This window comes from Lepus europaeus, chromosome 9, assembly GCF_033115175.1.
Source record: "Lepus europaeus isolate LE1 chromosome 9, mLepTim1.pri, whole genome shotgun sequence".
NCBI lineage: Eukaryota > Metazoa > Chordata > Mammalia > Lagomorpha > Leporidae > Lepus > Lepus europaeus.
In genome coordinates this window covers 18,149,144-18,176,748 of record NC_084835.1, presented here as the reverse complement: position 1 = coordinate 18,176,748, position 27,605 = coordinate 18,149,144, and the positions used below count along the sequence as shown (strand labels likewise).

General features: G+C 45.9%; 1 protein-coding gene across 5 annotated transcripts in view; it reads right to left on the bottom strand.

The window, feature by feature from the left end:
* ULK4 (unc-51 like kinase 4) overlaps positions 1 to 27,605 on the bottom strand; it is a 597,001-nt gene that overhangs the window by 104,028 nt on the left and 465,368 nt on the right. For all 5 annotated transcript variants that reach the window (XM_062200117.1, XM_062200120.1, XM_062200121.1 and 2 more), the window contains one exon: positions 25,474 to 25,659. In XM_062200117.1, coding sequence (XP_062056101.1) covers positions 25,474 to 25,659 — 186 coding nt within the window. The remainder of the gene's footprint in view (positions 1 to 25,473; positions 25,660 to 27,605) is intronic.

Genomic DNA, 27,605 nt, shown 5'->3' with positions numbered 1-27,605 from the left:
TCTTTACATTCCATTTCCCCGTGAACTTTGGGAAGCACCCTTGTTTGTGTGAGGGTTTTCTCTGTGCCAGGCACTAGGAACACAGACTCTGCAGATGTCTCTCGTGTAGTTCTCGCAGAAGGGCCCTCACAGGTCAATCAGCCTTGTGCTCCAGGACGCAGACCTGCCGAAGGACAGCAGGTGGGGACAGAGCGAAGGTGTAGGCCTGTGTCTGAGTCTCTGCTCTTAACCCAGCTCACTCAGCACTTGCCGTGCAAGTTCCCTGGCCCTGACCCTTGAACTGTTACATGGGCAGCAAGGCTGGTCCACCCGGCCTCCACCAGGCCCTGTGCTAGCTCCTGCATCTTTAATGCATCAGTAGGTGGAGAGTATCATCTGTACCCACAGGAACACTCTTCCCCTCCTGGCCAGCCTGTTTCATGGGCTTAATTAAATCAAGGTGGTTTTGTTCTTCCTCATCTTCCTCTTGTACTGCTCAGCGTCTCTCATATGAATCCTTTCCTATGCCAGTTTTGAAGGCCATTATCATTTTCAACTGAAAGATTAAAACAAATAAAAAGATGTTCAAAAGCGGAGGGTAGCAGCCCTTCGGGAAATAAACACATGGACACATCACAGCCTAGCTCTCTTTCCAGCAAATGCCACTGACGGCACTGGAATTAGGGCAGGACTAGATTTTCAACAGTGCCTCTCTCAAATCCTGAATCTACTTGTACAGCGTCAACAACCTCCCATCCTGGGGTCCCCAGAAGCAGCCTCCGGAGCAGTGCTTCTTAAAGGAAATATACAGGGATCCCCTAGGGGAAGGCCCCGCTGAAGGCAGATCTTGACGCAGCACACAGATCCTGACTCAGCAGCCATGGGGTGGGGCCCAAGAGTCTGCATCTCAAATGAGCTCCCAGGACAGAGGCAGCTGCATGTCCAGGAAAACATCCTGGAGAAGTACGGGGCTAGAAATCTCCTGTCTACCAGAGCTATCCCGGAGACGACACTCAGCATCTTCGCCGGATGCTGGGTTCTGGATCCCCAACTTCTCTCCTCTTGCCGGATAATCTCGATACTGGGTTTGGAAAACTCTAGCTGTCCGAGGCGGGCTCGCCAGGAATGAGTGTTCCCTTACACCACGGTAAACAGCAAACCCTGCCTCCCTCATCAGACAGAAGGCAATCAACAAAATTGACAACACTTGGCAGCCTTCGTGATCTTGAACTCAGGAAAATACTGATGGAGCACACCCAAAACACCCTTCAGATATCCAACAGGCACTGTCTATGTACTAATGTGGGCAGAAAGTAACTGGCACAAGGAACGCTTCCAAAAGTCCATGGAAAATGTGTATTACAAAAAAAAAAATTATGCATGGGCCCCAACAATTTGTTTTGCACACAAATAAACTTATGTTTTAATTCCATGTCTCCACAAAACCTTTCAAACTCTTATGTTTGAAAAATAAGCCATTGTAATCCATAAACTGTACTTTGGAAATTTATATTTACTAAATAAGAGTTAAAAAAAAAAGAAAATTAGAAACATGGAAAATAGAAGAAAAAAAAAATAAGGCAACTAAATTTTCCGGTGTAGCCAGAACAAAAATCAATGATGCAGGTGTTGATAACACGGACAGCGATGGCTACCACTTTCAGGCAGCTACGTTCCCAGCAAGAGCTAGGCACATCGTTCACACTGCCCTGTTTAATCCTGACGACAGTCTTATGGTTGAAATGTCACTCTTTCCACGTTTTAGTTTAGAAACCTGAAGAGCCAGTGCAGGTGGCTCACTTGTCCAAATGTTGACCAAATAAAAGAAGTGAGACTTGAACCCAAGGCCGCCTAACCCCGAGTCCCTGATCTTTGTCATTGGGGTAAATGAGCGTTCTCATTAGAGGTGCCAAACATGTACCATGTGAGCTGCATTTTCGCCTACCTCCAGGTAGAGATGGTTTCTTTAAAAGGTCCTATCCAATAAACTTCAGCTTTAACAAAATAAAATCAGAACTCTAAGCTTCTTGAGGAAAGACATAAACCAAGCTGGTTTAAATCTAGTTCTCCATATTGCAAAGTGGATCGATCAGGATCTGGTGGGATAGACTCACCGTCTATCTCAGCAGAGGGTGATGTGTCAATTACACACATGCAGGTTCTAAGTCTACAGGTCAGGAGTATGTTACACACAAGCACAAGTTACGTTCACAAATTAGGAGAACAAAGGTATCACCCAGTGCAAACAAGACGCAGCCTTCCAGGTGCTCAAGTTCCCATGGCAGAGAGCCCTTGGGGGCATAGAAGGAAGCCCTGGCAAATAGCGTCAGTGCACTTCTCAGAAATTCTTAAGGCTTACGCCAGTGGAAACCCACGTCACCTTGGGCCAGTGAATTTGCAGCGGTTCGTGCTAGCTCAGCAAAGACGGGCGGCTGTCCAGGCTGAGCAGGAGGGAAAGTGGGTGGGTCTCCGTGAGTGGGTCCTGGATGTCTGCGGAGCTGCCTCTAGGACTGAACATCTTGCTTTGGTTTCCTGGGGGGGATCTTTTCCTGAGTGGGAGCTCCCTGGGGTGAGGGCAGCCTGGCCCTGGAGTGAGTGAGTGAGAATTGGATGATTTCAGAGGCGGGGAGGGGCAGGGACAGAGGTTCATACAGACTCTGGGGATGGGCAGTGGCTCTGGCGGATGGGGCAGCCCAGGTCCTCCTGCGCCCTCCCACAGGGAACTGTCAGGAAGCCGCTGAGGTGGGCACCGCCCTGGGGGAGGTGGGCTAGGCTTGTGCTCTGTCCCTGTTGCCCGAGTTTCCCAGGCCTGCCCCCTACCTGTGGTGCCCTGAGGTCTACGCCATTCAGAATCTCTTCCAGCTCTGTAGTCTAGAAGTTTCTCCGATTAGGTCACTATTGTTCATGTCTGTCCCCGTTTTCAGTGAGACTCTGCATTTTTTTTTATTTATATTTATTTTGATTATGTCAGTGAAATTCTGGGAGACACTAAGATAAACGTGACTTTTTTTTTTTTTTTTTTGACAGGTAGAGTGGACAGTGAGAGAGAGAGAGAGAAAGGTCTTCCGCTGATCCGATGGCAGGAGCCAGGTGCTTCTCCTGGTCTCCCATGGGGTGCAGGGCCCAAGGACTTGGGCCATCCTCCACTGCACTCCTGGGCCACAGCAGAGAGCTGGCCTGAAAGAGGGGCAACCGGGACAGAATCCGGCACACCGACCGGGACTAGAACCCGGTGTGCCAGCGCCGCAAGGTGGAGGATTAGCCTAGTGAGCCGCGGCGCCGGCAACGTGACCTTTTAACCACTCTGATTTAAAATTTCAAGTCTTCTGGAAATATCTGTTAATACATGTATATGCGTGTACCAGTACACATGCCTTCGAGGCAGTGGAGGGGAGAGGAGGGACACAGAGAGACACTAGAAAGATATAAACCAAAATATTAACTATGGTAATATGTAGGTTATAAATTTAAGGATGATGTTTATCATTTTCTTTTTCCTCTTCTCTATTCCCCAAGTCATCTACTATTCGTTTATTTTAAGTGTTGTGATTTAAAAAATAACTTCACGTACCATGGAGTTCACCACTTCAAAGTTCACAACTAGTTGTAGAAATTCAAAGCTATTAGCAGTCCCCTCCATTCCAACCTTTCTCCAGCCCCTGGTGACACAGCAGTCACAATCCTTCTGTAGATCACAAATCTGTCTATACGTTCTCTGCTCTGCATTTTTCAGAAAATGGTATCAGACAGCGTCTAGTGTTCCGGGGTTGACTTCACGTTTCACGGTCCATCCTTGGTCCATGCATCACTACCTCACCCCTCTTCATGGCTGAGTGACAGTCTATTGCATGGATCTATCATTTTATTTAATCCACTCATCAACGGATGGAAATTTGGGTTATTTCCACTTTTCGGACATCATGAGCAAGGCCGCTATTTAGGTACAAGTTGTGTATTCCTTTAAAATACTGTTTTAAAAATTACAAAAATGTTTTTCCCAAAAATGGTACATAAGTCAAACTTTTCACTTGTCAAGACTGACATTACTCCCTCTAATTTAAAGCATATGGTTTCATTACACCTGTAAAACCTGTCAAATAACCGCAAATGTCTAGATAGGATAAATTAAGTGGCAACAAGCAGACATTCTTGCATTAGCTTGTGGTCAACTAGCGAATCCAATTTTCTTCTCAACACGATGAGAGTACACTGATGTGTGTTAACAGTTTCTGTAGTATTCATAGCCATTACTTAAGAACAGCTGGCCTTTCTTTTAAGAGCATCATCTTAAAATATATTTCATGCAGTCACATGCAACATTCAGAAAACAATACTTTGTGAACTGTATTAAAACCAGCCCAGGCTGTGAAAAGAAAAAAAAAAATCTATTTTTGTGCCCACTCGTAGAGTGCAACCTTTAGAAAGGGATTATTTCCATTACATTTTCATCAGGGGCTGGCAAAGCAAAGTATATCACATTATTACAGAGCCTGGAAGTGTAATGACTTCCAGGTTGCTAAGCAACACCACACTGCCAAAGGCCCCCATATCTGTGATCTTGAGATACTCTCAAATTTCATTAAAACCTGCTCATATCCATTACACAAAAGACCCATGTAGGCTTGATAAACAGGCTTAGTTTCTTGACATAATAATGAAAGAATTAAACAAGAAATCAAGTGGCATCAAAACTTTTTGTAGTACTCAAAAATCAAATAATCCGGGAGAGGCGGCAAGATGGCGGAATAGGCAGGAAGCACACTTAGTCCGGGGGGAGAGAAAATTTAATATAAGTGGAGATACTGCAGTGCCAAGGAAGAGTAGGGGATGAAACAGCAGAGGAAACTCTTCCGGAACTAGTGATTCACAGTGGACCTGCGTGGAGAGCGTGGGAGCCCAAGTTCGGGACACCAGCGGCAGACTCAACGCGCCAGCGCTGGAACGCGAGGTGAGCCGAACCTCCATAGCCCGAGATACCAGCAGGCAAGCGGAAAGAGGAGGCTAGAGGGAACGAGGCTTGAAACTCCGTGGGGAAAAGTTCACCAGGCTAACTAGAAGAGAGAGAAAAAAAAAAATAAAAAAAGTGACTGATACGGACACAAGTTTCTCTCTCTCCGCTCACCTCTCACAGGCGAGCAAGACAGAGCAGGCGCCATTTTGGACATACGTCATAAGCAGGGCGACCTCAGGTCTGCACCAGCCCTGAGCCTAGCAGAAAAACCTGACTCTGTGGGGAGGGGTGAAATAACAGGAGATTAGCATCTAACTTGGCAACCCAGTGGGAGACTGCAGGAGAATTGGAGCCCACACTGAGGGCAGCAGAGATTCCCTGTGTGGTCCTTGGGAAAGAGCTTCCCATCTCTGGCTCCTGTGGGTATATCATTTGCCTGCTAACTACCTCCAATTACGTTCAGCTGTGCGGAATTACTTCCCTTTTGAATCAAAAAAAAAAAAAGAGAGAGAGAGAGATTTACCACGCCTAACTTGGGAGTGTCATTTTTGACACACCCTCAACCCTGAGGAACCAAACACAGCTCTCAGTCCACACTCATCTCAAGCCTCTAAGGCTCCACTGAAAGCAGACAGTCCACTTAATATAGAGCCATAGTGTAACAAGAAAAAACACCACAGTGAAGAAACCAAATATCTCCAACATGCCATACAACAAACGCAAAAACCGAGGTAACAAGAACAAGGAAGACACTATGACGCCCCCAAATGAAAAAGACACCCCAATTCAAGATTATGAAGATGATGAGATCGAAGAAATGCAAGAAGCGGATCTCAAAAAATTGATAAGAACATTAAGAAGTTCTCAAAAACAAATTCTTGAACTACAGAAATCCTTAATGGACAAGATAGAAAATCTCTCTTGTGAAAATGAATTATTAAAGAGGAATCAAAATGAAATGAAACAACTAGTAGAACAGGAAACTGTGATAGTGATGAGAAATCATAATGAAATGAAGAACTCAATAGATCAAATGACAAACACATTAGAGAGCCTTAAAAACAGAATGGGCGAAGCAGAAGAGAGAATATTGGACTTAAAAGACAGAGAACAGGAAAGGAAACAGGCAAACCAAAGAAAAGAAGAAGAAATTAGAAATCTAAAAAATATTGTCGGGAATCTACAGGATACTATTAAAAAACCTAATATTCGGGTTCTAGGAGTTCCTGAAGGCATGGAGAGGGAGAAAGGATTGGAAGGCATTTTCAGTGAGATACTAGCAGAAAATTTCCCAGGTTTGGAGAAGGACAGAGGCATCTTAGTACAGGAAGCTTATAGAACCCCTAATAAACATGACCAAAAGAGATCCTCACCACGACATGTTGTAATCAAACTCACCACAGTGAAACATAAAGAAAAGATCCTAAAAGGTGCAAGAGAGAAACGTCGGATCACTCTTAGAGGATCTCCAATTAGACTCACAGCAGACTTCTCATCAGAAACCCTACAAGCTAGAAGGGAATGGCGAGACATAGCCCAGGTACTAAGAGAGAAAAACTGCCAGCCCAGAATACTATATCCTGCAAAGCTCTCATTTGTGAATGAAGGTGAAATTAAGACTTTTCACAGCAAACAGAAACTGAAAGAATTTGTTGCCACTCATCCTGCCCTGCAAAAGATGCTTAAAGATGTGTTACACACAGAAACACAGAAACACGGTCACCAATATGAAAGAAGGTAAAGGAAGGAAACCTCATAGCAAAAGATCACAGGAAGCTCAATTTCTCTTTGACATAGAATTAAACTCTGATGCTCTGTTAAAGCAATGTGTTAAAATAATCTATTATGTTCTCTTGATGTCTGTTAAATTCTAATTGTTCAAAAACAGCTGAATTTTTATTAAGAGCAATGGGTTATTTAAATATGTGCTTTTTTCAAAAATTTGAATATCTGCTGCTCATAAAACTAAAGCGTTGTTGGTTCTGTGTTTAGCTGTCCTCCTATAGGTTCCTATGGACTTTTTCCAGCCACTTTTATTGTATTCAGTACTTTGGGATGGCTCTGTAAACAGATGAAGCCAATAATGTATTAACAGTACCAACTGAGAGAAAGTATGGTTAACTGAGGTTACTAAAAACAAAAAGCAATCAAAATCAATTGGCAATCTACAAAAAGAGTTAAAGATTTTAAAAGCTATTATTAAAATTGATGTATTGGTCTATTATGCTATATTATATGTGTGTACATATTGTATGTCCACATGGGGAAATTTTATTAAGAGTTTTATTTTAAATGGCTTATAGATAAGATTGTCCATAAATTTAAGCTGCTAAAATCAATCAAAGATACATTTTAATTTGTGGGACCTGAATCTGTGTATCATATGTTTTAGACTTGTTGGTAGAAAGAAACTAAAAACATTTTAGATGGTTGTGCTTAAGTTTACTGGCTAAACAAACTACACCATGTTAGATATTTAAGAGGTGTTTTCAAATACATGATTCTTAAAATTTATAGAAGGCATTGGACCTTCTGGTAAATGTTTTCTTAAGTTGTTATCTAATGGTCGAAACGGTTTGCTAAGTATTCATGTGATATTGCTATTGTCAGCAAGCGATCTAGGACTTGCTCCCTCATTTCTCTATTCGAAGCCCAACTTGTTCTTTCATTTCTCTATTCTCTTCAAGGTAGGAAACTAATTCTATTATGAAGGAATCTGTAGGATGCACAATTTAATCTTTACACCTTATAAAAGAGATGGCTAACATTTTTCTGCAATAGCATAGCCAAAATAAGAACTCAAATAATAATCTCATAGCTAGATTCACTTCGCCATCAGCGAAGTATACAGTAAGTAGAAAAAACCTCCCTTTCAGACCAAAGGGAAAGAAAGTTTTAAAGTGAGAATATAATTTTCCTCATGGGCATTGTCTACCTTAGAAAAACTACTACAGAACATGCCTGTGACTATAGACTTGTAGTTCAGGCCACCGAAGATTAGAGATGGGAAACGGGCACTCCCTTGACTTGCATCCTCTGGTCTGCTTTAACACAAACCAGGAGGAAAAGAAAGCTCGGCATCAGAAGCAATGGGTGGCAGGCCTATTAATGGCTGATCTGTACAGTGATCTGCCCTCAAGGAGACCCAACAGGCCAGTCCACTGCAGTGGCTTTCAATGTGGTAAGCCTGGGCTTCAGCAGAAGTCAGCTTGTGAAGAGCCCTGGCAGCTCTGCCAAGAGTTGGATCACTGGTAATGGACCTGCCCTGGAGTCGAAGGATGCCCAGGTCAGAGCCACAGATCTTATTGGCTCTAAGCTGAAAAGCCCTTCACTCAGCCCAACTTCCAAAGTGACCACTGCAGCTGAGGGGATGGTCAAGTAGGGTCAGCAACATTGCAGGCAGAACTGTAAATTTCTTGTTAGAGATGCCACCTGCCTTTACCTGGCCAGCTCTCCTCCCAGGCCAGCCAAGTAATGAAAGTCAACAGAGTGCCTTCCCCTAGGAGGTTCACACCTCCCTTAGGATATACCCCATGTGAAGAGATAGATAGGTCTGGGCCTCTGAATTTACAAGGCCTAAAGCCCACCAGATTATTATCAAGCCCCTTCTATCAGGTTCTATTTGCCTCTCAATCAGAAAACTTAATTGTAGCTTAGACAGCACCTTTCTTAGCTCCTCTAATAATGACTCTGTCCTTTGTTCTAGGCCCTGTCTAGTGCACTTGGGCCTCATTCCTTTGTAATCATAACCTCTACTCTACCACCAATGGCTCTACTCCCAACATGTGTGTACTGATGGTCCTCTTCCCCACTTAATGCTGTATAATTGTTCAAACCTGGTAAATGCCACTCTTAGGATCATTGGTTACTATCCTCACTGTCTTTTATGACCTTGTCTAAATATGATCAGAGTCGGCAAACTTGGAAGGCTTCCATAGCCTTGGCAACTCATGACGACAGCCTAGGATGGTTACTGGCGCCATAAACTAGAGTGTCAATTTGTTGGGTCAACAACAGGAGCCACTGTGCACTTGCTCCTCATGTGGGATCTCTGTCCTTAATGTGCTGTACATTGTGATTTAATGCTATAACTAGTACTCAAACAGTATGTTTCACTTTGTGTTTCTATGTAGGTGCAAACTGTTGAAATCTTTATACTAAATTGATCTTCTGTATATAAAGAGAATTGAAAATGAATCTTGATGCAAATGGAAGGGGAGAGGGAGCGGGAGGGGGGAGGGTTGCGGGTGGGAGGGAAGTTATTGGGGGGGGGGGAAGCCATTGTAATCCATAAGCTGTACACTGGAAATTTATATTCATTAAATAAAAGTTAAAAAAAAAAAATCAAATAATCCGGAGACCCAATGAATGAAATCTACAGTCTGTAGAGGTGTTGCACAGAAAGAAAGTATGTAACATCAGTTCACAGTAAACAGAAGCGGGAGGGAGTGTCTGGCATAGTGTTTTTGATACAGCTTGGGACACTCGCATCCCTCAGACCTGGCTCCATTCCTGATTCCAGCTTCCTATGAATGTACACCCTAAGAGGCAGCAGGTGATGGCTTAAGTAGTTGGGTCCCTGTCACCCACACGTGAGACCTGGATTGAGTTCTCGGCTCCCAGCTTTGGTCTGGCCCAGCCAGGGCTGTTGAAGGTATTTTGGGGGAGTGAACTTGTATATGGTTACACTTTCGCTCTCTTTCTATATGTTTATATGTGTTTCTCTGCCATTTAAATAAAATAAATTTTAAAAAATTAAAAAGTATTTTGTGTCTGGAAAAAATTACACTGTGTGGACTCTTTTTTTGGAGAAGGGATAACTATGTTCAGTGGATCAATCAGAAAGGAAGGCATTGGCAATGTGAAATGAGAGAATCAAGCAGTCTTTGCTTCCAAGACGGTCATCCCATGAATTCAAATAGAAAAGCAGGATGCCACAGGAAGGAATTCTTAGGAACACTTTCAAAACACTTCCTCTAGCAACATGCTTAGAAAAAAGTGGATCCCTGAAATGGAAAAAGATGTCGCAGCAGATCTTAACAGCTGTTTCAGGTGTCTCCCTGGGAGGATGGTCTAGGATGTTTGCTTCATTTGTCCACAATGTCAACAGGACTAGACCCCACGGCAGCACCCATGTGGGCTCCCTACTCCCTTCCACTCCTCTTACAGATGTTCCAGTGCAGAAATAATGGAAGGGGATCATGTGGTTCACTCAGCCTAACTCAGCAACCCTGCAAGCTTAAAGATTTTTTTAAAATAATCAAGGTACACCGGCGCCGCGGCTCACTAGGCTAATCCTCCGCCTTGTGGCGCCGGCACACCAGGTTCTAGTCCCGGTCGGGGCACCAATCCTGTCCTGGTTGCCCCTCTTCCAGGCCAGCTCTCTGCTGTGGCCAGGAAGTGCAGTGGAGGATGGCCCAAGTCCTTGGGCCCTGCACCCCATGGGAGACCAGGAGAAGCACCTGGCTCCTGCCATCGGATCAGCGCGGTGTGCCGGCCGCAGCGCGCCAGCTGCGGCGGCCACTGGAGGGTGAACCAACAGCAAAAGGAAGACCTTTCTCTCTGTCTCTCTCTCACTGTCCACTCTGCCTGTCAAAAAAAAAAAAAAAAAAATCAAGGTACATGCCTATGGGCATACACCAGGAGAGTCATGTATTCTGATGCCTGATTGTACAGGCAAACTCTCAACCAGAAATGACGCTCATGTGGGGTCACAGGTGGATGACGTTCAACAAGTGGTTACAGGGTGGAATGGAGTCCTTACTACTTCAATATTCCTTGCAAAAGCCCAAGGCCCCAGGAACTTGGTTTCACTTAGGGGGCACAAGTCCCGCACTGGAGCATGAGGAAGTTCACTGATAAACTGATGGGTGGTTGGCTCTCATGAGCTCACACATAAAAGTGAAGGGAAAAAAAAAATCAAGTCCTGTAACAACATGGGATTCCATGGAATCAGCACTGGTCATGGTGGAGCAACCACACCCAAAGCCGTTGGTGAGTGAGGGTCTGACAGGTGGAGGAGACAGGACCATTAATAGCCGGTGGAGAAAACCAGCTCTTCAAGGGTGAAGACAGGAACAGCCATCCAAAAGGGAATGCTAATTAGAATAGCAATGGGAAACTGATGAACAAAGAAAAGACCCATGTTACTCGCGCCGTTGGGAAGGTTGAATAAGAAGGGTGCCACAATATGGCAGCCAACGACTCTGAGCACGTCAAAGGGGAAACACAGGAGTCTCAAAGCCTGGTAGACCCTCAAGGGACACAATGAATGGCTCCATTTGCAGGCCTTCCTGGTAGGGCTTGGGAGGGACCCAGACTCTCAGAGGATAGCTGCCCCCCACCCCCCCACCCCCAGCTGCCTCCCACGGGCACTCAGATGGGGCCACCTCTGTCCTGGCTGCAGTCAGTGTAGGCCCAGGAACTCTCCAGGCTCCAGGCAAGGCCCCAGCCTCTCACGCACAGCTGCACCCATGGTATCTGGCCTGGACAGCCAGGCCCCGCATCCTAAAGCTCTGTGTCCCACTGTGTGCGACTCCCAAGCTCAGGAGGCTCTGGGCTTCCTTTTCTCCTGACTCCCACGTTCCCGACTCCTTTGGAGCTCTGACAGTCACGCCAATCACCTGTGTCCTTACTCTTCCCAGGATGCCTCCTTCCCTTTCCTGCTCTTCCCTTGGGTCAGGTTTCCCTTGCAGGTATCTCCTGTGCTCCCTGAGCTCTGGGCACGGGGAAAGTTCCATCCCTACTCCGTACCTCTTCCACACACACACACCCTGACCTCAGCTGTCAATCTAATGTCACCAAAGAATGTCATCTGCCACTAAGCCCTGTTGTAGGTATCCTGGGTCACTGGGGCCACCCACACTCTTTGTCCTCTACATCACTCTTGTACAAGACCTCAACAGCCACCGGAAGCACCCTTCTCCTATCACTCAGTTCTCTGATTTCCCCCACAACAATCCAGTCTTTCTATCTCACACCTGGCACTCACTCTATGGTTGCTTCTACATCTAGCCATGACTGTTAGTTGCCAGTGGAATGCAATCTCCAAATTCAAGTCTCCCACATTCATGATGGCTAACTCCAGACACCGTATTGGCAATTCTCGGCCTGACATTCCTAGTCACCTGACAGGCATCTCAAGCAAGCCTGGTGCACACTGAGCCCCTGACTTCCTGTCTCCCTCTACAGCCGCTCCTCCTGCGGTTTTAGCCATCGCAGTTTTTGCTCAGGTCAACATGGGAGCCATCGTTGCCTGTATGCTTTGTCTCAAAGCCTCTGCCCCAGTCTGTTTGCACAATCTGGTGGTTCGATCAAGATACAGCCAAGAAACGATCACCTGCTACCCGCCCCAGGCCAGGATCCGGACTCTCCTGCCTGGAAGCAGTGTGCTGACTTGCTTCTGTTATCCTTCACACCCCTCAGCGACTCTTCTCAGCCACCCAGACTCTCTCACCCCTCGGGCCCTCTCACCCCTCGGCTCACAACCCCCTGGAGCTACCATCCCCCTCATGACAAAGGCCAGTCTTTAAAAGGGCTTACAGGGCATTCAACTTCCTCCCTCCACTATACCGCCTCCCTGTTGTCTCTCTCACATCTTGCACACTACCTCTGCGTTCATTTGGCTCTGGACACACAGGCCTCCTTGGGGCTCCTACAGCATACCATGGATGAGCTTGCCCTGTGGCCTTGGCGACTGCTGTCCCCTCGCCTGGCGTGTGCTGCTTCAGACTCCCACCCAGCTGCACCCTTCACTTCCTCCAGGTCTTTCATCAGATGTCGTCTCATCTGGCCACCTTAGCTAAAAGCTGCAAATGTCTGGCTTTGCTTTCTCTCTTTCTTTCATCTTATATATTTTTTCTTGTGTGCTTTTACTCTCAAAAATTCTGAGCATCCTTCAAAAAGTACAAAAAAAAGGATTTAAAAGACAACATCATTTTGGTGGAAAAAAATTTTGAAATCCATGCATAGTTTTGGGTATTTTTTTTTTTTTGAAGATCTATTTATTTATTTGAAAGGCTGAGTTCCAGAGACAGGGAGAGACAGAGATCCTCCATTCACTGATTCACTCCCGACATAGGCCAGGCTGAAGTCAGGAATCAGGATTTCCACCTGGATATCCCACTTGAATGCCAAGGGTCCAAGTACTTGGGCCATCTTCTGCTGACCTCTCAGACACATTAGCAAGGAGCTGGATTGGAAGTGGAGCAGCTGGGACTCAATCCAGAGCTCATATGCGATGTAGGAGGTATAGGCATCAACTTAATCCCCTTTGCAACAATGCCAAGCCTCATGGACAGGTTTTTCATAATGCTCATTTTCATTAAGATTTCGAAGACTCCTCAGCTAAAGAATGGATTTCAAAAAAACTTTGGCACCAAAATAAATTTATCTTTCAATTCTGATTTCCATGACCTTTTCAAGGAACACTCGAACTATGTGACTGACTCAATAAATGTGGCTGTCACCACACTGTTCCCCATTAGGCGTCTTTGTTTACTGCTGCATCCCCTCATTTGGAGCAGTGTCTGCCACAGAGCAGGCACTCACCTACTACCTGTTGTAGGAGTGGCCATGCTGTCCACTGAGGATTTTCTCAGGGCCATATTGCAAAATACCAAACACCTTATTAAAAGAATGTGTTTGAAATGTTGATAAAGGATAAATCAATTCATATTAATTATTTTAAATGTCATATTTTGAGATCGAATCCCAATCAAACATTTTTTCACCATTCACCATAATTTTCAAGTGGCCAGTTGAAATGAGTCTATACAAAGCAATTAATAGTATCACTTATTGTGGAACACAACAGAATTCTTGTGCTACAAAATCCTATATCTAAATCTGATCAAGTATTTCTGTCCACAGAATTCAAAACTTAGCTTATGAAAAATAGGCTGGAGCCGCAGCTCACTTGGCTAATCCTCTGCCTGTGGCGCCAGCACCCCGGGTTCTAGCCCTGGTTGGGGCACCGGATTCTGTCCTGATTGCTCCTCTTCTAGTCCAGCTCTCTGCTGTGGCCTGGGAGTGCAGTGGAGGATGGCCCAAGTGCTTGGGCCCTGCACCCGCATGGGAGACCAGGAGAAGCACCTGGCTCCTGGCTTCGGATCAGCGCCGTAGCAGTCATTTCCGTGAACCAACAGAAAGGAAGAACTTTCTCTCTGTCTCTCTATCACTGTCTATAATTCTATCTGACAAAAAAAAAAAAAAAAAAAAAAGGAAAAGAAAAGAAAAATAATAGCATGAGGCCACACTAGACCTTTAAACTTGTCCACCAGCTCGAACTCACAATACTCACTCAGATAAATGTGGAAAAAAGCCAACCAATTACTCTCATCCTTAGGTTTTTCATGACTTCTTAATTATTTAATTTACGGAGCGGGAGCGGGAGAGGGAGAGAGCTCTCATGTACAGCTTCACTCCTGAAATGCCCACAACAGCTTGGACTGGGCCAGGCTGAAGCCACAAACCTGGAGCTCAATCCAAGACTCCCAAGGTGGTGGCAAGAATACATGTACTTGAGCCTGCTGCCTAACAGGCTGCACAGTAACAGGAAGTTGGAATCGAGCCAGACACTCTGATACGGGTTACTGGCATCGAACCAGCATCTTAACCACTGCACCAAATGCTCGCCCGTTTCATGGTTATTTGAAGACGGAAAACACCAAAGCCAACTCTGATTCTCTGCTTTGTGCACAGCCTATGCATTCGGAAACAATCCCTCTAAGCAAAGAATCAGATTGCTATGAAAACAGCACTAGCATTTGCTATTGTTGCCGTCAGTACATGGAACTCATTTCTTCAAAACCTCATAGAATACACAAAGAAATGAGTCTTGAAAATGTAACAAGAGAAGTCAGAAGGTTAACATGCAGGTTCACGGGGGCCCTAGAAACAACATCAGGTAGTTTTCAGACGATCTTCCTAATACGTCACGGGCTTTGACTGCTCGCTATTTTGAGAACAGTTCTGTTAAAAGCGTGTCATTAAAGAAATCAACGAGCGAAACAACGAGCGAGAGAGGGCGTGCAGGATTCTGCAGGGCGGAAGCTGCACGACGAAGTTGAGGAAGGGTCAGAATGCTTACTAAGAATCGAGAAGACGCCACAGTAACTCATAATCACTAGGAATGCAGCCAGGCAGCACCTTCCTGTAAGAGGGCATCTTCAAACGTTGAACAGATAAAGATCCCTCGTGGTGAGCATTTTCCATTTACGTTTTTTGGTCTCTCTGGATAGCGAGGAGGCGACAGAACACACAGCTAATTCCAGGGACTCTGAGTTTTTCACTCACAACTTCAATCGCATGGACTCTCCGTGAATTAATTTAATGGAAGGAAGCAGTACTCCCGGCACTTCCTCTCTGAGAGATACAAAGCGTGTAGACTGGTCTTTTCCACATTTCAAATGTTCTCTCCTTCAAGCTTCACAATTAACTACTTATTTTGCTCATGAACCCTGCCTTATTTTTACTCCTTTTAAACTCTTTTTATAAAGAGTGGTCAGGTACAGGGATACTGGAGCAGTGCCAACGGATCTCTCTAAGGATCACTCAATAATTATAAGAGAGATGTGCGTCTGCATATGGGAGGGATGCAACAGGCACCCCCTTAACCTAGCAACCACAGTTAGTGTCACCACTGCGGGATACCTGGAACCACCTACTTCCTGATGTGATAGGATCCGAGGGGCCTCGACCAAGGAGGTTCTTGGACCCAAAGGAAAGGGTCATATGACTCCAAAATTTTGAACATTCTGAAAGACAACTGCTGAGCCTTTTCAAAAAGTAAAGTGCATAGGGAAAAAAAAATACCAGAAAGACTTCTGAACTAACAGACCAAGGAAAAAACAGTTAAATTCAGTCTGTGAGCTTTGGTTGAAATATCACACACACACACACACACACACACGCACTCCAAAAACTCTAAGTTATTTTTGACAACTACGAAAAATTATACATGAACTGGTTATCAGTAATATTATGAAACTGCTAATTTTGTTTTTTTTCTTTTTTTAAAGATTGTATTTATTATTTATTTGAGAGGTAGAATTACAGACAGTGTGAGAGAGAAACAGAAAGGTCTTCCTTCCATTGGTTCACCCCCCAGATGGCTGCCACGGCCGGAACTACGCCGATCCGAAGCCAGGAGCCAGGTGTTTCCTCCTGGTCTCCCATGCGGGTGCAGGGGCCCAAGCACTTGGGCCATCCTCCACTGTCCTCCCAGGTCACAGCAGAGAGCTGGACTGGAAGAGGAGCAGCTGGGACTAGAACCCGGTGCCCATATGGGATGCCGGCATCTCAGGTGGAGGATTAGCCAAGTGAGCCATGGCGCCGGCCCCAAAACTGGTAATTTTCTGAGATGTGATAACGATAATGCTATCTGGGGGCCAAGTGTGCAATGTGTTCACTTCCATACAATTTGGAAACACACACACACACAAATGTGATAAAGAGATCATGAACAGTGATAACACCCATGATGACACAGCTGCTTACCACACTCCTCTTGCAGCATTACGACTTTTTATAAAAGGAGGTGAGCAGATCAGCGAGGGCAATGGGAACTTGAACTAGGAGGAGGAAGAGGCTCACAGGGGTGAATTGGGGAACTCATTTTATCCATCAGACATTTGGGAAGGAGCTGGCCGCTGAACCTCTTGAGAAAACAGTCAACCCAGAAGTGAAATGATGCTTTCTTGGGGGCTACAAACATCAGACTGAGAAAAGAGGAGAAAAGGCAACCAGTCTGGCCAGGAACTGCCTACACTGCAGGGGGCGGGCAGAGCTGGTAGGGGTGAGGGGGTGCCGACACGGGCAGAGGGGACTTGAAGGGAGCTTTCTTTGGCACACGCATGTCCTCGGGTCCCCTCAATGAACATCCACAGCTGTTCCGGGGCTCTGTGATTTCCCAGGTCTGAGTCCTGAGAGGCGCTGGGGATAAATGACTCTACTCCACAAGCCATTTGCTTCCCGTATCTTATATGTCTTGCTCAAAATCACAGGAATGTCTCCTCGGGGAATTAATTGCTTCTGCCTTGCTGGAAAGATAGAACAGAGTCACACAGAGCTCCCGAATGAACTCGCGCACCGTATGGCCATCACCGGCAGATGGCACATCCTGTGTAACCACGAGTGGGTGTGTCTGGATTCCAGGAAAGAGCTCTTAGCAGTGGTTCACTCTGCAAATGCCTACCCAGCAAGGTGCTTTGCGGGTCACAGGGTACAGTCTCGTGGGACTGGTTCTTTGTAAGACACCTTTAATACTGATTGTCTTCTGAGAGTTTTCCCAAATCGCACTCCCGCACCAGTCTATGGGAGGGAAGGTGACAGAGCATTATAATTACCCTTGCAAGCACTGATATTCTGCTCTCCTAGCATGGTCAGCACTACACACACACTGAAGCCAATTCTAGGCATAGAACAGGTTTGTGGGGGCTCGTGCACAGTGGATATTTTGAGTGCCAGAGTAAGCTAGCTTTAATTACAAGCCAGGTAGCTGATCTATAATCACTATACTGGGAAAACACTCTTTGAAATCAAGTTTAAGGAACAGGTAAACCTGGGAGATACTTGAAGAATTTCCATCACATTTTTAAAGCTAAAGCACAGAGTATAATTATGACACCTCCCAACTTCCTGGTAAATTACAACAGATCATTAAATCATTTGGTTTCCCCCACATTCTCTGGACACTTTAAATACAGGCTAAGTGAGGAAGAGCGCCGTCGTATTTCTTTGTCAGTGGGAATTACGGATTTAGAAAGCTATGGTCGCAAGGTTGAGTTCTTGCACAGAAATGTCAAGGGTTCAGGGCCCTTTTGGGGACCGACAGGGAGCTATCTGCCCCCTTATTTCCCATGACAATTCTTTAATCATCATGGGTTACCAGTCCTTGGCCTGCTCATCACCTGGCAAATGAGGGCACTGAGCACAGTTCTGGGGGGACCTTTTTTGAAAGCATCTAGGCTCACTCAACCTTGGAGACAAGCAGGGCTGAACCAAGTCCCACACACTCCCATCAAGAGCAGGCACAGAATAAACGTCCTCTGAGGTGGGGCCTCAAGGAATTTGTCATTGTTATAATCAGAAGAATCCCGGTAGGGCTGGCGGTGGTGCGGCGCAGCCGGTTCAGTGGCCACCTATGATCCCAGCATCCCTCATGAGCACTAGTTTGCGTCCCAGCCAGGTGCTCCATTCCCAATCCAGCTCCCTGCTAACACGCCTGGGAAAGCAGCATTAGATGGCTTAAATACTTGGGCCTCTGCCACCCATGTGGGAGACCCTGACGGAATTCTGGGCTTCTGGCTTTGGCCTGGCCCAGCCCCAACTGTCAGGGCCATTTGGGGAGTGAACCAGTACATGGAAGCTCTCTGCCACCTCTGTCCGTCTGTCTGTCTGTCTGTCTCTCTCTCTCTCTCTCTAACTCTGCCTTTTAAACAACCAACCAAACACTTGTAAAGAGAATCCATCCATTGACCAGGCCTCCTTAATTCAGTTACAGGTGTGAGGCCATACATCCAGACATGCAGATGGGCCCTTGTTTCTCCATGGAATCTGGTTCTCCTGGTCCAGGGAGCCGAGAGTGAGGTGCAGGTCTCCTCAAAGTCACAGGATGTCTTCACCATTCCCCACGTGATTCAAGTCCCCATCCTCTGTCCATCTGCATGTCAAGCCCCAGTCACTGCCCTCAGCGGCCTGGCAGAGACAGCGGGGAGAAGTCTGAGCTCTGTGCAGCACCAACAAGAGCTCACAAGGTGGGCAGAAGAGCAAAACTGACCAGCTGCCAGTACCAAGCAAAATATTTTTTACTTAGTAAATGCTTACTGCCCGCCAGGAACCGTGGCAAAGCTTTATTTCACGGGAAAGGCAACTCGAATCCAACGCACATGCTGCCACCACTCTTTCATCTACGGGACCAGAATTTCTGAATTCCAACAACCAAACTCCTGAAGTTGTAAAGCTCATGTTCGGTGGTCCCTGGCCTTTCCTGGCCTGTTCCTGTGTCTTCTCAATCTCACTCCATGGATGTCTGGAGCTACTCCGTCTAGTTCATGGCCTGGGATACAAGCACATCCCTCCACTCTCAGTTCACACATCACGTCTTTCCCAACTTCCTACCACAAGGGATTTTTGCTGCGTAACTTGGCTGGCTCCTCCACTGTAGCCCTCACTGCCCACTGCTTTTTAATGAAGCCGGTTATTTCCCTATCTCTTGAGGTGGAGATCCCGTGGGTGGGGAGCAGGAGGAGCCCATCTTACTGTTTTAGTACCCCCAGCGTGATGCTTTGCACATAATAATAACTCTATCTATTACTTATTTTTCCATGAATGAAAGAACGACTCTCTCAGGGGCTGTTTAGATCAAAGGTAGTCAAACTCAGCTTGACAAATGCCTGCAGTACCTAGAGGAGCACCGGGCAGAGCCAGCTCCTTGGAAGGGGCACGGGCTCAGGGCAGCTGAGTTCCGGCTTGACCCCAGCCATTCCTGCCGTGTCCAGCTGTAGCCGTGCAAATATTCCTTATACTCTTTGAGCCTTGGGTTTTTAACGGGGGCTCATTTCCAGGGTTGCTGTGAAGATGAAAATGAGATAGTGCACCAGAAGTCTTTAACAAAGGGACAGCACACGGTGGTCATCAATATCGGATGGCCACCTCTTCCATGTCACACAGCAGCACACGGAAGATATGACGAACAAGGAGATCACATGGCTCCCCGGGGTTAAAGTTAACGTGAACGTGAGAACAGACGATCAGCGGGCAGCTACAGAACAATGCATGCTGCAGAGCGAAGAATGGGGAGCAGCAGGGCCAAGTCAAAGAAGGGCTTACTCACGCGGGAGCTGTGTGCTGGCATCGCACTGCTCGCGGGGGTAACTTGCTGTGATCTCCTTCCAAACGCACTAAATGCAGGACTCCGTTCAACTAGAACTGAGCTTCAGGATAGGCAAGTTCAAGGCCACAGATGAGCGGACTTGAACTCAACATGGACTGAATCAGGGATGACTGGGAGAGGTTTGAGAAGATTTTCAAGCACTTCCCATAGATGGTTGGTCTGCAGACGTCACAGGCATTCCTGAACAGCTCAATCAGTGCACTTAAGGGGTCAGAGGGGTTTGGAGGGAAATCCTTTAGGAGATGGATCTTTTACAAGTTTGTGAAAAATGAAAAATGCACACTGGAGAAAAAAAAAACTTATGCGCGGATTTCATGTTTTTGCACCAAAATAAATTTTTTTTTTGACAGGCAGAGTGGATAGTGAGAGAGAGAGAGAGAGACAGAGAGAAAGGTCTTCCTTTTTGCCATTGGTTCACCCTCCAATGGCCACTGCGGCCGGCGCATCGTGCTGATCCGAAGCCAGGAGCCAGGTGCTTCTCCTGGTCTCCCATGCGGGTGCAGGGCCCAAGCACTTGGGCCATCCTCCACTGCCTTCCTGGGCCATAGCAGAGAGCTGGCCTGGAAGAGGGGCAACTGGGATAGAATCCAGCGCCCCAACCGGGACTAGAACCCGGTGTGCCGGAGCCACAAGGCAGAGGATTAGACTGTTAAGCCACGGCGCCGGCCATGCCAAAATAAATTTTCCACTTATTTTTTCCATGAATACTTTGAAATACTTTTATATTTTGAATCTTGGGACTGTCTAGGTTGTTTTTGTTGCTAAGTAAATGAAGAGTTGTTATAATATCAACCCAGAATATATCTGTGTCTTATTATTATTATTATTATTGAGGTAGAAAGATAAAGAAGAAGACAGAAAGAGACAGAGACCTCCCATGCACACTTAGTTCACTCTACAAATGTCTGAAAATAGCCAGGGATGGGCGAGGCTGAAGCAAGCCAGGAGCTAAGCACTCAGCCCGGGTCTCCCACAGGGGTCGCAGGGACTCAACTATGTGTCACCACCTGCTGCCTTCTCATGTCTACATTCGCAGGGAGGTGGACTTTGGAGTCAGAGCTGGGAATCGAACCTGGATACTCTCATACAGGATACAGGCAGCCTTAATCGTTATGCTGAATACCTACTTTGCACCTTGCTTTCTAAATATAGCACCAAAAGGTTCCATGGTTCCTTGGAGGAATGGCCAATTCAAGGGCTAGGGCAGGGACACGGTAAAAGGGGAGTTTGGAATATCATCTTACAATGAAACTGGTTTTTTAAAATGACAAGGGCATGTCAAAGGATACAGCAGACATCCAGCTGGGACATCAGTGGATTACAAGCCGCTGAATAAAAGAACCCATGAGTCAATCCTGATTAGAACAAAGAGAGAAGTAAAAGAAAAAAAAAAATAAAATAAACGGAGCAGAAAAGGTGGAACGACCTCACTGCCCACCAGTGGAGGAGCAGAGTTTGAAAACCTGGGGTACGCATGCAATGAGATGCAACTCAGTCTTCAAAAAGAACGGGAAACTTTGACACTTGCTACAACAAGAGTGACCCTTGGAGACGTTATGCTCAATGAAACAAGCCAGACATCAAAGGACAAATGTTGTATAATTCCACTTATATAACGTGCCTAGAATAGTCAAATTCATTGAGAGAAGAAGGAGATACCCTCCTGCTATCTTAAAAGCAAACAAGTGGCTGCACCCATCCACCCTTGACCCCAGAAAGCAGCCAGGCTGCCCTGGGAAGCCTCCTGCTGCCCCAGACGCAGGGCGGCAGCACCACTGACACACCCCCGACTTGGGAAGCAAAAGCAATGCTAAGAGCGCTGTGACAGCAGCGTGTGTCTATTTTTTTTTTTTTTAATTTTATTTTGTCTTTTTGACAGGCAGAGTTAGACAGTGAGAGAGAGAGACAGAGAGCCTTCCATTGGTTCACCTCCCAAATGGCTGCTATGGCCGGCACACTGCGCCGATCCAAAGCCAGGAGCCAGATGCTTCCTCCTGGTCTCCCATGTGGGTGCAGGGCCCAAGGACTTGGGCCACCCTCCACTGCCTTCCCAGGCCACAGCAGAGAGCTGGACTGGAAGAGGAGCAACCGGGACAGGATCCGGTGCCCTGACCAGGACTAGAACATGGTGTGCCGGTGCCGCAGGCAGAGGATTAGCCTAGTGAGCCGTGGCGCTGGCCAAGCAGTGTGTGTCTACACTAGAAGAATGCAAAGATTTCAAATGAACAACATAATGACATAACTCAAGGGACTAGAAAAGCAAGAACAAATCTCATAAAAAAAAAAAAACAGTAAAAGGGAAGAAATAAAGATAAGGACAGAAATCAATGAAACAGAGGCAGGCATTTGGCACAGGGTGAGCATGTCTGCACTCTATATTAATGTGCTGATCTGAGTCCTGACTACTCCACTCATTTAGCTTCTTGCCAAAGTGCATCCTGGGAGGCAGCAGACGTTGGCTCAAGTACTTGGGTCCCTGGCAGCCTCATGGAAGACTCAGACTGAGCTCTGAGCTCCTGACGTTGGGCTTTTCCAGCCCTAGCTGTTATGGGTATTTGAAGAATGAAACATTGGATGGAAAAGCTTGCATGCGCTCTTTGCTCCTTTGAAATAAAATGAAAAAATATTTTTAAAAAATAAATGAAACAGTAAAAAATACAAAAGATTAATAAAATAAAGAGGTGTTTTATTTTTCAAAAGACAAACCAGCACTGTGGCATAGTGAGTAGTAAAGCCACAGCTTGTGAAGCCAGCATATCATATGGGCGCTAGTTTTGAGTCCTGGCTGTTCCACTTCCCATCAAATTTCCTGCTATTGCACTTGAGAGAGCAGTAGAGGATGGCCCAAATCCTTGGGGTCCTGCACCAAGTGGGAGAGCTGGAAGAAGCTCCTGGCTCTGACTGGCCCTGCTCCAGCCTTTGTGGCCATTTGGGAAGTGAAACAGCAGATGGAAGATTCCCTCCCTCTCTTTCTTTCTCTCTGTCACTCTCTGTCTCTCCCTCTCTCTCTGTAACTCTGCCTTTCAAATAAATAAATAAATAAATATTCTCTTTAAAAAAGATAAAGAACAATGAAAAAATCTTTGGCCAACATAACCAGGGGGAAAAAAAAGCACCAAATGAATAAAATCAGAGGTAAAAAAGGAGACATTAAAATTGATACTAAAGAAGTTCAAAGGGTCATTATGGACCATTATGAACAATTATAAACCAACTTGAAAAACCTAACAAATGGACAAATTTCTGTACATAACCAAACAGAACTGAATCATAAGGACACAGAAAACCTGAAAATAACAAGTACTGAGAATGAATTAGCAATAAAAATCTCCCAACAAAGACAATCCCAAGACCAGATGTCTTTAGGCTCAATTTTATAAAATCTTTAAAGAAGAATTAGCACCAGTACTGGGCATACATCCAAAGGAATCTGAAGCCAGTATGAGCAGAGAGACGTCTGCCCCCATAATTTTCTCACAGAGTTATTCATAACAGCAAAGACATAGGATCCACCTAGGTATCCTTCTATGCATGAATGGATAAAGCAAATGAGCTGTGTGTGTGTACACAATGGAATATTGTTCAATCATAAATGTGACACAATTCTGCCATTTTTGGAAATGTAGGTGGGACTGGAGCACCTTAAGTGAAATCAATGAGGCTCAGAAAAAACCAAATTCTCTATGTTCTCACTTACATGTGGAAATTAGAAAGCAGGTTTTGCAGAAATACAGAGTAGAACAAGTGATTACCAAGGGCTTTGGGCAGCGTGTGGGGGATGGGAGCCATGACCAGAGACTGATCAATGGGCACAAAGGCGCAGCTAAATGGAAGAATACTTGCAATGTTCCACAGCACAGTAGCTCATCTATAACCAGGTCCACGAGTTTCAGAAAAGAAAACTGTGGATCTCCATAGAATCAACCACATCAGATATTGGATGAATATTTCCTGGGCTTTTGTCATCGTCTACCAAACGCACAGTTTTGACCTATTTATCACACATCGCCTGCATTATTATACTCTCGGGTACTTACCTTCAGATTGACCCATGCTTTCTACCAATGAAACACTTCATCTCCACGGCCAAAGCTGAGAGGCCTGCTCTTTGAGAGAGGAAGCTTCCAAAGGACTCCACAAGGGTCACACACACACTAGCACCAGACAGCTGAGGCAGCTGCCACCCTACAGAGTCCCTGCTGTCTGGTGCGCACTGTCTCCACGACCCACTGCCCTCAGAAGTATTCGTCCCACACTCGGGCCGATGGGCCTGGAAGGTGTCACCATCCTGTCACTCAGGATGCGACTCCATGGAGACAGGGAGGCTTGTTTGGGGGCGAGGACCATGGCTTTACAAGCGCACAGTGCAGCAGCTTCTAGTGACCACCTGTCACGTACGTTCAGCTGGGTTGCTCACTACAACTGTCTCCCATCACATCTGCACAGAGGTCACTGTCAGTACAAGCCTGCAGCCTGCCTCAGTCTCCCCTCGACAAGGGACACTTGGAGGTGCCCGGAAAGTAGGCGTGCACACAGATAGACAACCGCAAGACAACCGCAAGACGACGGACAGCAAACGGGACCTCCGGCTTTTTACAACTTCAGCACCCGCTTCTGAACATCACAGCCTTTTAAGTCAGCGGAGTATTTACTTGGAAGGAAATAAGTCCATCTCCCAACGTCCTCTCAATCAGACATCAGCGACGCATAGTTTTAAAATAAAATGAGGCAAAAATACATGGGACAGAAGGGTAAGTTTTCCCTGCAGTAGAAGGTGGGGAGCACACTGCTGTAGAAGTTACAGGAAGGAACGGACAAGGAAGGAGAAGGGTGGGCAGTACTACTGGGCCCCTACATGTGTATATATGCAGCAACTGAAATCTATTCACCTTAAAAAATAAAAGAATGAAAAAAATTTTAACAAGACACATTGGAATCTAGCCATCTCCATTTAGCAGCATTACCCAATCAAAATAGCAACCACACATTCATTAAACCAGGAGATCGAAAACTCTGTCAACAGTGAGTGGCAAACAGATGTGACAAGCGTGTAGATGTGGTGGATTGAGAAGGACTAATGTATTTCTGGGGTGTCCCTGAATCAACCTGTGAAGCATTTTCAGACCCACGTTGAGAGAGAGTCTACAGAACACCCAGCCTGTATTTTTAAAATGCAGTGAAAGATGGAGAGAGGCTGCAGGACCCCCTCCAAGTTTCAAAACATTATTATGTGTCCCATACTATGAAGAAAGCCATCAACGTGATGGAGACTGGTGACAAGAACTCAAACACAGACAGAATAGTAAAAGCATTCTATCAGCATTAAACTTCCTGATTTAGATTACTAATAGTCAAGAGTACGCCTTGTTCTGTTGTGCTTTGTTTTTAAGGAAATACGTGGTTGTGTGCTAACAGGGGTGAAGACACGACATCTCAGACTTACTCCCAAACGCTTCAGTACGGACACAAGGATGCGAGCAGCGGTAACGGGGAGTTGTTTGACAGCTCCTGGGACTTTGCTGGAACTTGAGTGAGCCCCCGGGCGCAGAGGGCAGCCCCGCGCCCCCGTGTTAGTGCAGAGGGCAGCCCCGCGCCCCCGTGTCGGTGCAGAGGGCAGCCCCGCGTCCCCGTGTCGGTGCGCACTCACCAGCCTCCTGAGAATCCTCAGCAGCAGCTTCTGCTCCTTCGGGTCCTCCTTGGCTAACAGGAGCTCAGCGAAACTCTCTGCGTTTTCGGGAGACAGGCTGTCTGGGTTTTCCCCGCCGTACAGTTGAACCAGGATAGACAGGCACTTGGACGACATCTCAAAAATCTCAGGATCCTCACTGGGAAGCTGGAAACGAACAAAGAGGACTTGTGAATTCCACTGAAGATGGCGCCGGTACATCCCAGGGAATACGATTCAACCTGACCTACTGATGGGAGTCTGATTAATCAAGTATTTCAAAGACTACTCATTTACTTAATTTACTCATTTGAAAGGGTGGGAGAGGGAATGGGCAAGGAGGTGGGAGAGAGAAAGAAACAAAGACTGATCGATTGATTTAATTTGCTGCTTCACACTCCAAATGCCTGGGCTGGGCCAGAAGCCAGGAAGAGCGCAGTTCAGGTCTCCCCCAAAGGTGGCAGGGGCACAAGCAGTTGAGCCACCACTTGCTGCCTCCCCAAGGTGCACACTGGCAGGAAGCTGGAATCAGAAGGAAAACTGAAACCTGAAGCTAGGCGTTCTATGTGGGATGTGCGTATCCCACATGGTATCTTAATAGTTCTGCCAAATGCCTACCCAAATATATATATATATATATATATATACACACACACACACATATATATATATATTAATGCATACTTTCAAAGTGTGTATGTTAGCTCAAACAAGGCTAATGACAGTCAGAAGCAGGTTCTGCAGTCCTTTCTTTAACTGATAGCAAAGAATGGCTTGTAACTAGCAGAAGGCAAATTTTATATGTGTATTGAACATTTGCATATATACATATATACATACAAGGGTTTGTGTGTGTGTGTATGTGAGTGTGAGTGTGGGTGTGCAAACAGTCTGATTCTCTGGAGGCATTTCCTTTGCATTCTTGCTCACCAGTAACTTAAGAGAAATCCACTTCCCAGCAGACGCTGGAGAACACCTGGGTTTTGTGTCCAAATCATCACTGACTACAAAGGAAAGAAAGCGTTCTTTCTCTACGCATTAACATGGGTAGGATGAAATCACAATCATACTGACCACCACAAACTTAGTTTATCTGTAACAGCTTTATTGAGACGTCACTTCAGTACATTTCACTCGCAGCACGGAAGTCAATGGTTTTTAGTTAGATTCACAGTCACGTAACCAGCACTCCACAAAGAAACCCTATACCCTGCAGTAGTCACCTTGTTATGCCCAGAGGCCCTGTGCTCATTTGCCTCCTCACTCTAGGAATTCACCTATTCTGCACATTGGAGACTCAGAATTGGGCAAAATGCAATCACTTGTAAACAGCATCTTTCACTCACTCAGCACGTTTCCAAGGTGCACCCGTGTCGTACTATGTTTCAGTATTTTTAAAAATAATGTGGCTAAAACTACTATTCTACTACAACACATTTTGCTCACCCTCGTATCCACTGATAGACATTGAGAATGTCTTCATGTGTTGGCTACTGTGAATGACGCTGCTATGAACGTATGTGTACCAGTTTTGTGGGTAGTCACACATTTTTGTTTCTTGGGGATGTGTGCCTAGGAGTGGACGTTCTCAGCTACATGTGGACGCTTCAAAAAGCTCACACCAAACAGAATTAAAACTGTATTTGGGCAGCTGGCACTGTGGAGTAGCAGGTAAAGCTGCTGTGACACTGGCATCCCAGCCGCTCCACTTCTGATCCAGCTCCCTGCTACGCTCCTGGGAAAGCAGCAGCAGATGGCCCTAGTGTTTGGACCCCTATCACCTACCTGAGAGACCAAGATGAAGCTCCCAGCTTCAACATGGCTCAGCTCAGGCATCTGTGGCCATTCCGGATGAAAACCAGCAGATGGAAGATCTCTGTCTCTCCATGTCTCTAACTCTGACTTTCAAATATACACAATAAATCTTTTAAAAAAAAAGTTTATTGTGAAGCAAAAAACTTTGAAATCTATGCATTAGGGTCCTCAAAATGTTCGCAGAAAATGTGTATGATGAAAAAAATTAGGTAGGATTTCCAATTCTTTTGCACTTAACGAGCTCATATTTGAATTCTGTTTTCCACGAACTTTCTGGTGTCCCCTGATATAGTAACTAT